At 61.9% G+C, this 13,620-nt stretch overlaps 5 protein-coding genes across 5 annotated transcripts; 3 read left to right on the plus strand and 2 right to left on the minus strand.

Annotated features, from left to right (window-relative positions):
- Nucleotides 1–194: 194 nt before the first annotated feature.
- Nucleotides 195–1,842, minus strand: BDZ90DRAFT_233026 (hypothetical protein). Its single transcript, XM_025506479.1, has one exon. It carries the CDS (start codon nucleotides 1,783–1,785, stop codon nucleotides 295–297), a length of 1,491 nt encoding a protein of 496 aa, XP_025361556.1. The 5' UTR covers nucleotides 1,786–1,842; the 3' UTR covers nucleotides 195–294.
- Nucleotides 1,843–2,164: 322 nt separating this feature from the next.
- Nucleotides 2,165–3,084, plus strand: BDZ90DRAFT_233027 (hypothetical protein). The gene has a single exon (XM_025506480.1). The coding sequence runs from the start codon at nucleotides 2,362–2,364 to the stop codon at nucleotides 2,824–2,826; it is 465 nt and encodes a 154-aa protein (XP_025361557.1). The 5' UTR covers nucleotides 2,165–2,361; the 3' UTR covers nucleotides 2,827–3,084.
- BDZ90DRAFT_233028 (hypothetical protein) lies at nucleotides 2,615–5,102 on the minus strand. The gene has a single exon (XM_025506481.1). The coding sequence runs from the start codon at nucleotides 4,963–4,965 to the stop codon at nucleotides 2,908–2,910; it is 2,058 nt and encodes a 685-aa protein (XP_025361558.1). The 5' UTR covers nucleotides 4,966–5,102; the 3' UTR covers nucleotides 2,615–2,907.
- Nucleotides 5,103–5,463: 361 nt separating this feature from the next.
- BDZ90DRAFT_233029 (hypothetical protein) lies at nucleotides 5,464–10,622 on the plus strand. Its single transcript, XM_025506482.1, has one exon. The coding sequence runs from the start codon at nucleotides 5,633–5,635 to the stop codon at nucleotides 10,322–10,324; it is 4,692 nt and encodes a 1,563-aa protein (XP_025361559.1). The 5' UTR covers nucleotides 5,464–5,632; the 3' UTR covers nucleotides 10,325–10,622.
- A 480-nt stretch (nucleotides 10,623–11,102) lies between these two features.
- Nucleotides 11,103–13,478, plus strand: BDZ90DRAFT_261196 (hypothetical protein; the record flags this gene model as incomplete). Its single annotated transcript, XM_025508353.1, has 1 exon — nucleotides 11,103–13,478. The coding sequence occupies one exon, from the start codon at nucleotides 11,103–11,105 to the stop codon at nucleotides 13,476–13,478; it is 2,376 nt and encodes a 791-aa protein (XP_025361560.1).
- Between the last annotated feature and the right edge of the window lie 142 nt (nucleotides 13,479–13,620).

A 13,620-nucleotide genomic window follows, 5' to 3' on the forward strand; every position in this document is an offset into this window, starting at 1 on the left:
ACGTATTTGGGAGGCGGGGATGGGGGAAGGGGAGAGGGGAGTGGGGGAGGGGAGGGAGTGGTGGGTGAGGAAGTATGTGAAGGGGGAGTGGAAGAGAAGCGTTCCTGAAGGGGAGGCGTGATTGATCGCTCGTATGGAGCGGGGAGCAGATTCACTCGCCTCGCCTCGCCTCGCCTCGCCTCGCCTTGCCTCGATATGTGAGAGGATCAATTGATCGTGGATATACCCGCCCATCTCTGCAATACATTCGCCTGCAGTCTGCAGCCTGCAACCTGCAACCTACGACCTACAACCTCAAAACCCATATCTCGCCTGTGACCCCCTCTTATTCTCCCTCGCCCTAGCCCACCGCTCCTCAAGTCCATCGCGTTTCTCGTCCGCCTGAGCAAAGAGGCTACTCAACTGACCCTTAGCTCGGGCGCGTTGATTGGTCAATTTATCCCTCCCTCCAGCAGCAGTAGCAGCGCCCTTCTTCCCTCCTCGGCCGCGGGCAGCGTTGTCCTCGTCAAATTCGTCGTCGTCGTAATCGTCCCCTTGCTCCCGAACCGCTCCTGCCGCAGCGGCGTACTTTGCGTCTAGACGCGTGGCAGCAGCTTCGTCCGTCCCCATTCCACCTCGACCAACCGCACCGCGTACGGAAGCGAGTTGCGCGGCATCCACGCTCCTCAACCCCTGCAGGTCCTTGTACCCCGCAGCGAGGAGCTGTTGACGCTGTCGCTCATCGAGCCCCCCTCCTCCCTCCCTGCCTCCCTCGCCCTCAGCGCCCGATTCCGTCTCCGCCTGGCGCTGGAGCTGTTCGTCGCGCTGCGCGAGCGCAAAGGCCTCGTGCGCCTCTGGGGTTACGGGGATCCAAGACCCGTCTGGGTTTTGAGCCCAGCCGGGGTATGGATTGGTGGAGGAGTGGAGGGAAGGGGCGGATGATACGGTTATGGTTGTTGTGGGGGTTGAGCGGGAGGTGCTGACCTGATTGCGGTTGGAGGAGGAGGAGGAGGAAGAGGAAGAATGGGAGGACGCAGTAGTAGAGAGACCGAAGAAGTCCATTACGGGCTCTCTTGCGGGTTGCGGGGAAGGGCGCTTGGCGTTGGCTCTGGCTGACGTAGCCGGTTTGGAGGACGAGGCGATCGGTTCGTCGTGTACTGAGCGTACAGTCGCAATCTCCTTGCTACTACTCGGCCTTGCTTCCAAAGACGGCGCGACCCTAACAGCTCCCTCTGTCTTGGCCTTGCTGGGCGCAGAAGCATTAGGCTTGAGACCGAGCATGGCCCTGAAATCTGCGTTTCCCTTTGCCTTCTTGACTGTGTCCCCACCGCCGACAGCAGGTGCACCCGGCTCGTCATCCACTATCTCCATCCGCGACTCGGCCATGACTTCTCGCGGCGGAGGAGTTGGTGGGCCTTTTCTGCTGGGCGCTGGGAGCATACCGAAGAGGGCGTGAGAAGAAGAAGAAGAAGCCGCTGCTGGCTTCACTGCTGGTGGAGGATCGTTGGACTTCTGTCTCTTCTGCTTCTGCGATCCTCCATCGCCGTCGTCGTTGCCATCGTCTTGGCTGCGCAGTTCAGCCAAGCTGCCAAGCTTGATCTGGTGATGCTGTTTACGCTTCGCTGATGGAGGCGGTAGAGAGGCAAAGAGACCGCTGGATGGACGCTTAGCCGTTTGAGGAGGAGGAGCAGAAGTAGGCTGAGCAGCGGCGAGTCCCGTGCTTGGACCTACGCCTACATCTTGAACATCATCGCCGTCCGAGTCTGATCCGGAGCCGTAGCCAGCTAGAGCGCTTATGCCAGACATCGTTGTATGCTGTGTGATTGCTCTTGACGAAATCGACTGGTAGGGAACGAAGGCAAGACAACCTGGAAATGCGATCCGATCCAAGCCAAGCGCGCCTCATGCACCTCAAGGGCTCAGTCCGCCTCCCGCCTCCCGCCTCTCGAGGGAAGCGGAACGGGACGGGAAAATCGTCAGGCGACTGGGTATTGGCCCATTGGACTTGGCTCTCACTTTGACTTCTCAGCAATCACTTCTTGTAACATCTTCCCCCCCTCGATAGACGATGTCTCTATTCGTCGCTTCTTGCACAGCAACTACGAGGCGAGCAATCGGCGCACAGACACAACTGTCGCTGCGAAGCTATGCTTCCTCGTCCAAGAGCGTAGCAACAGCCGCAACCCCTACGCCGGCTGCTTCATCCGCGCAATCCCCCAGTACTTCCTCCTCCTCAAGTGGAGCCTCCTCTTCAAAATCAAGTGAGTCCCCACTCCGCCTTCTGCTACACCCTTCACCCCTTCCTCCTCTTGCGACTCATCTCACTAATTTACTCCCTCTCGCGCAGCCCTCCCCCCCTCCTCCTGCCCAGCAGGCACCCCCATGCCAGGCCTCCAACTCCTCAAAGACAAGCCAGACCTAATCGCCCTCCCAGATTCTGACTACCCGGCCTGGCTCTGGGACCTCCTAAGCGACCCAGCAATGAAGACCACACACGCCTCGGTAGAAGGCGGGCCCGGTATCCTGGGCGGCGGCGCTTCCGGCGCGACCCTAGAGGAGAGTGCGGCAGGTGGTGGTGGTGTGGGCAGCAAGGGCACGACGACCAAGGGCGAGGCGCGTATCAAGCAAAAGCAGGAGATGCGTGAGCGTCGTCAGGCTTTCGCTGCTGCTCAGGCGGCCAAGAAGAAGGGGGTAGCGATGGGTAATGTGAGCGCAGAGGAGGTGGCAGCGCAGATGGCCGAAGGGGCCGTGCAGGGTGGTGATGCTGTTGCTGAAGAGAGGAAGAAGAGGGAGTTGAGGAGGAAGAATAGGGAGGGCATTAAGGCGAGGAACTTCTTGGGTAGATAAGAGGGCCAGAGGTGGTACGGGATGAATGGTATGGTTTGAGATGACATGAGGGTATAGCATTGCGATTGCGTTGCGGGGCGATCAGGACATGACCGTGTCCACCGCTGAAGTCGACGAGACAGCAGCATCAGCAGCAGCATCAGTAGCAGCGTCGTTGGCCTCCCTCGCGTCGACGAGACGGTAGAGCTCTCCAACGAGGTAGAGGCTTCCCGATACTACGATGAGCGAATCCTTCTCCTCCTCCTCTCCCTCTACTTGAGCGGGCCTTCCATTCCCACTTCTCCTTGCCCACTCCAGCGCCTTCTCCAGTCTTGCGAACTCCTGCACTTCGCTGATCCCCTCCCCAGACCCTCCTTGGCGCTCTCGTAGCGCCCCGGCAAGTTGCGTGGCACTGTACGGCTCGACCCAAGGCATCCCCTCGACGGGTGTGGAGAAGGGCAGGAAGCCCACACGGATCGTCGCCATATCTGCTTGCCCTCGCCCTTGAGATTGAGATTGAGATCGGGTGGCTCCAGATGCCCCAAGCGAGACGGATCGCTCGAATGTCTCCGACAGGTGGGCAGGCTCCGCAGCCTGGCGCGGGCTGCGGGATAGGAGGTCGGGGGCTTGGGAGAGGAGAGAGAGGATCGACTCCAAATCCCCATCCGTGGCCTTTGACGAGGAGAAACTCAACAGGAGGGTAACGTTGACCTTTCTCTGCGCTCTAGCCCTGCTCGCGATCAACCCGCTCAAGTGTTCGAAGAGCGCCTGAAGAGCGGGGAGATTATGTGCTCCATCGACGTATGCGTGCAACCCTCCTCCTCCCTCAGCAAGGGGCACGTCTACCCAACTTCCCCTCCCCTCCCACCCTTCCACCCCCCTCACTAAACCCTCAGCCCATCCAGCACTCAGTGCTCCCCTCTCCCCACTGAGCAAGCCGGATTCCCTGATCCCCCACGCTAGCTGAAGTCGAAGCTCCTCGTGTGGGTCAGAGTTATCCTCCTGCCGGGAAGGGGAGCTCCACGGCTCATCGGCGCCGATTGCGAAGAGGGTGTTGAGCGCAGTGCTCAGGGCGCAACGTACTGCGCGAGTTTGCGGGAGAGGGGGGAGGAGAGGTGTGAGGAGGGGACGTTGACCTGGGAGGGAGGAGTAGGGCGTGTTGGTAAAGAGGGTCGAGGCGAGTTGACCTTCGCTGCGTGGGTGTTCCTCTTCGTTGTGCGGGAGTTGGAGGATGGGGGAGAGGAGACAGTGCGAGGGGATACGCTTTTCCCATGGGTTGCGAGGATGTCGCTGCTGAACGTCCTCGCCCTCCTGTGCCACGAAGGCGGCGGCGGCGGCGGTGGTGGTGGTGGGGATGGGGAGCTCCTCGCATCTGACTAGCCTCGCCTTGAGCGTTTCCCCCACTCTCCGAATCGTGGCCATCACTTGCGCTCCTTCCTGCCCTAGCATCTGCTCACCCTCCTCCTCAGCACCCCACCGCGAAAGGTAGGCGCGCTGCTTGCCCTGTTGACCCTGGCCCTGCTCCGCCTCTCCCCTTCCCTCCCTCCCCTCCCTCCCGCTCGGCCGCTGATCAGCCACAATCACCAATCCGCCTTGCTTAGCAATCCCCATCTTATGCTGCGCGACATCCCCGATCCCCGGGCCAAGCAACGCCTTATGATCTCCACCAATCGGGGTCATCACGCTCGCCAACACATTCTGCGCGGGAAAAACGTTGGTCGCGTCCGTGAGTCCACCGAGGCCACACTCCACTATAAGGAGTTGAGGTCGAGGGGTGTTGAGCTGGCACGAGGTGAGGAATTGTGCGAACAATAATTCGAAGGGAGTTGCGCCCACTCCTGTACTTGAATCAACCTCGGCCACTCGATGGGAAGCGGCCGCCCACACATGTGACGATACGACCTCTCCGCCTATGCGGCACGAGTCGCGGGATGTACGGAGGTGCGGGGAGTTGAAACGTGCGGTCGTTATGCCGATTGTGGTGAGGAGAGAATCGAGGAGCGAGGATGTGCTGCCTTTGGAATTGGTGCCAGCGATGTGGATTACGGGAAGGTGGGCGTGCGGGGATCCAAGGTTGTGGAGCAGTGGGAGGATCCGTTCCAATCCGAGCTTGATTGCTGTCGGGTTGGGCGTGCCCATGGCCGCGGCCGAGTTGGACATTGTGCAGGTGTGAATGCGGGTAGGGCAGTGCTTGAAGGAAAAGGGAGGGACGATTGCAGTTCCGCTTCTTGTCGAGGTTGTCAAGATGGACCGCACTAGCATTCAGGTTTGCGGACTGACGTAGCGAGAAGAATGAGTGAAAGCAAAAGTGACACGAGTCCAACTCGTTGCAACGAAGCTCGGCCCTCGACGCCGCACGCCGCACATCACTCTATCCGTGTGTCTCGCCTCCGCTCCGCTCAAGGTCAATCTCGCCCTCAAGTCCAGCCAGCCCCCAGAATCACTTTGAGCGGACGACAAAGTGTGCGTTGAGTATATTACCTGCCCGCCGCGCCCGCGGGCGGCCCGCTTCTCGACTCGGGCTCGAGGCCCTGCCCTGGCCTGGCCTGGCCTGCCGTGCGGTGCGGGTCCCTGCGTCTGCCTCGACTCGACTCGACTCGACTTTCCTCGCCCGTCCGTGCCGTCGGTGCGTTCTGTTCTGTTGCTATTTTCTTTCCTCGTCGTCTCTAATTTCACAGAATACTCATCACCATCACTGAGAAAGGACGTCAGACCCCTCTTTCTCACACTCATCGACGACCATGCGTCTATAGATAAGGAGACGAGCCATTGACAGCCACTCACCGCTGCGCAGCAAATAGCAGCAGCACCTACGCGACGCAACGCAATGGCTGCCTCGCAGGATGGCCCGCCAACGCAGAGTCGAGACGACGATGGCGCAGCAGCTGCACCATCATCATCATCAGCAGCAGCAGCAGGTCCTTCAGCAGACTCGAGTCCATCAGCGAGCATCCTCCGCTTCCCTCGCCCCTCGCCAGGCGCACCAGCATCAGCATCAGCGGCCTCCTCAATAAGTGGCAGCGTCAGCGCCAGCAACAGTAACAGCGCCATCGATCGCTCCTCACTGCGGCGTGGTGCAATCCCCTCCTCCTGGACGCCCGCAAACGCCAATGCAAGTATGACATCCATCCACAGCAGTAGCGCCGATGTGAGCGATGGCGGTGGGACGACGGCCAGCCACTTGAGCAGGGCAAAGAGCATCTCCAGCGTCACGTCCGTCACGAGTACGAGCAGTATGGAGGCAGTGCCCTTTCGTAATGCTCCTAGGGGCAATATCAGGGGTGGCTATGCGTGGGGAAGCATGGTGGGCACCGGCACGGGAGGTGCGACTGCGACCCCGAGCGCGAGTGCGCAGGGAAGAGTCACAATGCCCACCGGCCCCGCGGCTACGACCCCGACCATAGGTCAGCGCGACTTTGAAATCGGCGCACAGCAGGCAGCAGCAGTAGCAGCAGCGGCAGCAGCCTCGCCACCTTCACCCTCTCGGCTCCCCGGCCCCAGCACCCCCAGCCCACGTACAGCCCGACAACGTGGGATCAACCCAAAAGCCTCTGCCGCAGAAGAAGGTTGGCACTATCGCAATGCACCTGGTCTCGGCGGGCGACTAGACGGCAAGCCACTCCCGGGCTCACAGCGTAACCTACGAGAGCTAGCAAGTGCAGCAGCGAATGCGAATGCGACCGCGAATGCCAACGACGACGGGTCCTCCCCGCCAAAGAAGCCCGCCCATCACGTGCTGCGCTCCAAGCTGGCCAAGAGCGCAAGCAAGCTCGGTGTCAAGCCCTTGACCGTCGTGGGCGTCGGGCCGTCCTTCCAAGCACAAGCGCAATCGCAAGCATCTTCTTCATCCTCGTCCTCGAATCCGGCCGCGTCAGGCTCCGTCCCTCTAATGGGGGACGGCGCACCCCTTCGTGACCCGTCTCTGGAGCTCTTTACCCCCCTCAAGACAAGCACGGCAACTAATGCCCCGCTCATCGTGCCCAAGCTCTCACCTGCGCCTGGAGCGGGGGGTACGCCCTTCTTCTTCGGCCATCCAGAGAATGCTAGTCCCGGGGATGCGGGGAGCGCATTGGTGGCATGGCCGAGCCCGTTGCTCACGCCGACGAGGCTAGGAGGGGAGGAAGGCGATGCAGGAGGTGGTGGAGGGATCATCGCTCGTCCGGGGTCGAGAAATGCGAACACGAATGGGAGTGGGAATGGGCAGCTTCTTCGGCCCCGCAAGGCGCTTAGCGTCCAAGGCCCCTTTCCCTCCTCCTCCTCTTCCCCCTCTGCGGCGCTCGAACCTCCGCCCGCACGAGGAGGAAAGCGAACCTCGCTCACCACCACTCCCACCGCGAACGCTGCGGGCGCAAACAAGCCTCCCGTCGCCTCAGAGTTCTCCCCTTCCTCCCCCTCGGCATCGGGCCCCGGCCCGACGCCAGCAGAGCAGGTCATGCTCGAAGCCCAAGCCGGTGTAGCTAAGCTGCCTGAACAGGGAAGCGGCGCAATGCCTGGTCCTAATCCCGACCCGGTCGCTGGGCAGGGGAGCGAGCCCGCCTCATCTGATCCGGAGGCAGACGCCGACCCCGATTTTGACCTGCCTCACGTTGGTCCCGGGGAAGGGAAGGGAACCACCCATCCTCCAAGTCCCGCTGCGGGGAGAGGAGGAGCGCAGAGTGATGAGTCGATCAAGAGCAGGCAAGTGGCTGACGTCGAGGAGAACAATCACGACGACGGCGACGACGACGACGACGAGACGCAAATGAGCGCCTTGCACGCCTGGCGATTCGATACGGCACAGGCCCAGGCGCAAGGAGACAATGTGGGGCACGATGCTCCCCCCTCTTCCTCTTCCTCCCCCCCTGCACCATCCGCAGCCGCGACCGCGACGCCAGCCCCGGCTCTCCCTCCCTCCCTCCGTCCCCGCCCACCGCCCATCGTCCGCCTCGAGTCGTCAGCCACGGCTGCTTCCAAAGCCCTATCAGACGGATCGGACGCGACTCCTCCCGTCCCCTTTAAGCGACCCAACCCACGCGTCGTGGCGGGCAAAGTCTCTATACCGGAGATTAGGCCGGAATTGATTGATGGGGGCCAAGTTGCTGCTTCGACTAGGGTGTCGGAGGAGAGCGTGAGGGGAGGAGAAGGGGGACTGGAGGTGCCCTACAAGAAGAAGGGGAAAGGACACACTTTGAGCGTCGTATCTGAACGATCATCCGAGAGAGGGACGAACGCTAGTCCTCCTGAGGGAAGCGAGAGGACGACAGCCTCACCCGCGAGCGCGAGCACGAGCACGAGCGCCGTCGTGAGCCAGTCGAACACTCCCGTGGGCAAGGGCACGGGCACGGGCACGGGAATCCTTGCTGCCAGCGTCAGCACCACTGGCTCAGCCTCTCCAAGCCAGGGCCAGGGACAGGGCCAAGGTCAGACCCACTCCCACCCAGCCGGCTCCAAATCGCGTGGTCGAGACGACTTCGAGTTCGGGGACATCCTAGGTGAAGGTTCCTACTCGACTGTCATGCAAGCGTGGGACCTCCTCTCCTCCCTGGCCCCCGGCGCGCCTCGCCCACACCCAGCCACCTCAGCCGCAACGGCCATGAGTGGCTCTGGCTCACGAGCGCGCGCGTCCATGCTAGAGGGGAAGAAGGTGTACGCCGTCAAGGTGCTGGATAAGGTTCACATCCTCAAGGAGCGTAAGCAGAAGTACGTCGCTGTAGAAAAGGAGGCCCTTTCCCTTCTCGTGCGCCACCCGGGTGTGGTGACCCTCTACTGGACCTTCCAGGATAGGGAATCCCTCTACTTCGTCTTGGAGCTTGCGCCCAACGGGGAGCTCCTCACGTACATCAAGCAGTATGGCTCCTTCGATGTCCCAACTGCACGATACTACGCTGCCCAGCTTGTGGATGTGGTTGCGGGCATGCACGAGAAGGGCGTGGTGCATCGAGATTTGAAACCAGAGAACGTGCTCCTGGACTCTTCGATGCGCATCAAGGTCACCGATTTCGGGTCCGCCAAGATCCTCCCCAAGACCTCGCCCGCCGCTCCTGCTCAGGGCGAGTCGCCGACTCAACCCAACCCCTCGCACACCACCGCGCCCCGCCCCTCCTCCTTCGTCGGCACGGCCGAATACGTCTCACCGGAGCTTCTCTCCTCCTCTCTGACCGGCCCAGCCTCCGACTTCTGGGCGTTAGGTTGCGTCATCTTCCAGATGTTGGCCGGCCGTCCCCCTTTCAAAGCTAGCAGCGAGTATCAGACTTTCCAGAAGATCCTCAAGAGGGACTTTGAGTTCCCCGAGGGGTTCGATGAACAGGCCAAGGATTTGGTGGAGAGACTCTTGGTGTTGGAGCCGGAGGGACGATTAGGTGTGGCGGGGGTTAAGGGGCATGGTTTCTTTGAGGGGACGGATTGGGAGGGATTGTGGATGGGGGAGGCGCCGGAGATGAAGAGTGGGATTAGGGGGCCGCCTGCACCGCCTGCTGCTGCTGCTGCCGTGTCCGCCGGAGTCGATGGGGACGACGGAGACGCAGATAGAGACGAGGACGACGGGGACATCTTTGGACAGGACGGCTGGGCCTCGGGCGACCTAGCAGACGAGAGCGACGAGCGCGCCACGGAGACGTCGGACGTCGAGATGCTGGCCCCGGCGTCCGCTCTCTCGTCTCCGTCAGCGGACGAGGCAGAGGCGGAGGCGGACGCTTCGTCTCTCTCGGACTCTGAGCAGCACCCCGCACGAAGGCGTGGTCAGTCAGTAGGCGAACGGACGGCTGAGCGCTTCGCTGCCATTCGTCGAGGAAGTTCCATGCTCAAGATTGGACCAGGACAGGGGGGTGCGGCGCCTACGAGCCCGCAGGCAGTCGTATCGCCCGGCGCAGGCTCGACATCATCACGCGCGCGCTTCACCCTGGGAGGCGGAGGAGGCAGCGGCTCCTCAAGCAGTATAGACGCTGCGGCGAGTCGTGGCACGACCACAGCCGCAGCCGCGCCTGCAGTTGCGACGCACCACCGAGCAACGGGGAGCGGTTCCGCAGGCGGTAGCGTAGGCAGCACGGGTAGTGCCAATCTCTTCCCCCCGGTTACCGGCCCCGGCGCCTCCGCCAGTCCAACTGCAGCGCTGAATTGGGGTGCCCTTCTGCTCCCCTCCGAGTCCCTCCTCTACGCTTCCCTGGTCATCCATAAGAAGACGGGCACTGCCAACCTCCAGTCTAAACGACGCATGCTCCTCCTCACGGATTTTCCTCGCTTGCTCTGCGTCAAGGAGGACGCGGTTAGTCTGACGGTCAAGAGTGAGGTGTTGTTGGCGCAACCACGCGCGAGGGATAGGGACAGGGACACGGCAGCGGCAGCGGCGTACTCTTCGCCCAATGTGATGCTCTCCGTCGAGCAGAAGGGGGCGAGGGGGTTTGTGGTTAACACGCCGGGCAAGATGCATCATTACGACGATCCGAGTGGGGATGCTAGTAGTTGGGTGAAGAGTATACGACGCGCGGCTGGTGCTGGCGCGAGCGTGGGGTCGAGTGGGAATGGGAATGGGGCCGCGAAGTAGAGACTCCCCTATCGAGGTGGGGGAAAGCGCAGAGGGTCGTGAGAATTCGTGGCTTCTCTTCACTGCGCTGCGACCCTGCGTCGAAGATTGGGTGTGGCGCTACCGCCACACTCGTGCCCCTATCATGCCAAATAGTAGTCACCGGTCACCGTATTATCGTCTGGCGTCGTAGTAGCCTCGTGACTCGTGAGCAGCCCTCGTTGTCCTTCCCTTCTCAGCTTGTCGCCGCTACTTCTTCTTTGCCGTTGTAGAGAAATATCTCCGCGAGTGGCTTGCAGTAGTCAAGCCGCGGACGGGTCAACCTCACTCTCGACTCGTCTGAGCGAAGACGACGGCATGTCGTCATAGCGCTTAGCGCCGTCCCTGACCTGACGTGAGGCGACTGGCGGGCAATGGGCCAAGCAAGCAAAGCAAAAGCATCTGCAGCTGGGCGCGGAGCCTGAAATTACACTACTGTACTGACCGGGCGCCGTCGCACTGAGTTGCGGACGAGAGAGAGACAAGACGCAGACGCAGCCTGGGCTGATTTTGGCAGCAGGGAGGGCGTAGCGTAGGGTAGAGAGAGCGGTGAGCGCAAGTGAAGGGGCGGCGATCGATGGCCGTCGCCCCTGTTCATTGCTCAACGACCTCGTTCATCACTACCAGCATCAGCATTTAGCCTTCAGCATCCTTTCGCGGTACCTCGCTGTAAAGCCGTCTTGGGCTCGTCTCCCTCTTGTGTCGGCCCGCCCCGCTGCTGCTGCTGGTGCCGCCGCCGCCGCCGCCCGGCCATCTCACGATGGCGGCCACACGGCACGTCATTGGCGTAGAGGGCAGCCGTCGCCGTAATGTTTGCCAGGAGGGCACTTCCTCATCGTCATCATCGCCGCCCTCGTCGTCGGCGTCACGGCGATCTCCCTCGTACTCGCCGTCTTTGCCCGAATTGGTGCCGTCGTCATCGCGGTCTCAGTGGAGCTCAGAGGAAGGCGAGTCTTCCCCTAGCACAACGTCGACGTCCACTTCGACTTCGTCGCCACGACTGGCTCATCTTGATCGACTGGCTATACCCATGTACCGGCGATTCATGGATTCGCCTTCCAATTCGCCAAGCTCGCTCAGTAGAGTCGCAGCAACAGCAGCAGCGGAAGAGACATCGACATCGACGTCATCGGGGACGACGCCAGCCTCCAAGTTGGTTCCGCCGCCGTCGACGGGAGCAGTCTCACTCGACGCGATACCGATGACGACGACGACATCGTCGACGGGCTCGGACGCATTGTCAATGGCAAAGCCAATGCATAATGACCCCCTAAGGAATCGACGTACCTTGCTCGAGGACCATCTTTCCCTCCTACACATCGACCCGCGTCCCACCATGCCGCCAAGAAGCAGCTCCCAGAAGACGTACTCCGCCTCTGCCTCTCCGCACTCCACCGTAGGCTCATCAGACGCAACGCCAGCAGCCGTCTCCCTCTCCAACCCTATGGAGAGCGTCTTTGCTCCCGACGCCACTCCCCATCAAAACCATAACGAGCACATGGCAGAGTCGCCCTCCAACGAGCTGCCCAGTCCCAACGCAGCAGATATGGATGCGCTTCGTGCGAGCGGTGTGGCAAGCCCAGACAGCTGGCGCAGCCTACTACCGGAGCACGACCCCTTCTATGCTTCAGAGGCCGTACTCGCCGATTCACATAGGAGGTCTCGTCTCTCCAGCTTTGCGGGGAGTCAGGCGAGCAGCTCTGGTGGCGGCGGCGGAGGAGGCGGCAGACCGACACTACAGTCGAGGGAGAGTGGAGAGAGCGCCACAAGCGCCGTGAGTGGTACTACGTCGGGGAGCTCGAGGAGGTTGAGTTCGAGCAGTATGGCTAGTATTCATTCGGGATTTTCCCTGCCTACGAGTGTGGGTGGGGGGAGCAGTGTGGGTGGCGGGAGCGGAGGCCTGCTGGCAAAGGCACCACCTTCGTCTTCATCAGGGGGGATGGAGGGGTGGCGCACCCTTCTCCCTGGTGGTGGCGGCGGCGGCGGCGAAGCAGCGGGTGAGGCAAGCAACGCCTCTCGTGCAACTCAACGAAGCCACTCCGGCATGGCTGGGGCCGCGACCACTTTGCCGGAGATGCCCTCCTCCTCGAGCTCCAGCCTATCAAGGTCCAACGGCACCATCCGCGCACCAGGCACGACCCACGTTCCACTGGTCGTTTCTCCCTCTCCCTCCCTCTCTCCCGCCCCGTCTCTCCCGCCACGCAGCACATGCAAGGCAGCAATGGAAGACGCAGAGGAGCGGGAGCGCTGGCCTGTCTCTCGCGGCAGTCGGGACTACCAGTTCCTCCAGCGAGCAGATCCCTCCAAGTACAGCAGCGGTAGCAGTTGTGGCATTCTCGACGTAGGAGGAGGAGCAGGTAGTGCGGTGGCCTCCCCACCAGCGCCGAGTCACACGACGACGGTGCTGCAGCAGCAGCGAAGCGCTCCAACGTACATCGCAGACGGGGACGATGTGCTCGCGTTGACGACGACGACTACCACCACCACTACGACGACAACGACGGTACATTCCGTCCTCTCTCCTCCGCTCCACTCCCCTTCTCCCTCCCACTCTCATTCGCATCCCCACTCTCACCCTCGACCCCTCCCCCTCCCCCCTCCGAGGTGCACCTCCCCCCTCACCCTATCAGCCTCTCACACCGACACCCACGATCCTCCGGCGTCGGGCCTCCCCGGCCCTCAACTGAGTATCGAAACGTCCCCTTCCCGCTACACGCTAATCGTAGGCGCCCTCTCCTCCAGCGACACCATGGGCGGAACAACCGCAGGGAAGTTCAGCCTCCACTCCCGCCGAGCGGACAATACATTGACCATCGCCCTCGAGGGGACGGGTTGGTGGAGGAAGGTTGATTTCGCCGTGGCGGGGGATGTGAGATTGGGGGATGAGCCTGCCCAACCCCAGCCCCAGTCCCAGCAGCGGGGGAAGGGTGAGACTCTAGCGCCCTCCCAGGAGGGGCAGAGGGGCGCAGCCGAAGAAAGAGACGGAGACGAAGAAGTCGACGGCGAAGTCGAAGTTGGGCCGAGGAGTACTGTCCGAGCGGCCTTTGACGGTACGTGGTTGGTGATCAAGGTCGCACGTCTGACTGGGGAAGCAGGGAGGGCTACGGGGCTTCCCCCCAGAATAGTGATTGGTTGAGCCGTTGAAGTCCCCAGGCGCTGAGGCCTGGAGGCCTGCTGACTGAAAGGTCACGGCGACGCCCGTAGCGAGGCATTGAGCATTGCGAGCCAGAGCATGAGAGCATGAGAACTTTAATGACATCATTTTCCTGCACCTCATA

Source organism: Jaminaea rosea (genome assembly GCF_003144245.1).
Source record: "Jaminaea rosea strain MCA 5214 unplaced genomic scaffold BDZ90scaffold_9, whole genome shotgun sequence".
NCBI lineage: Eukaryota > Fungi > Basidiomycota > Exobasidiomycetes > Microstromatales > Jaminaea > Jaminaea rosea.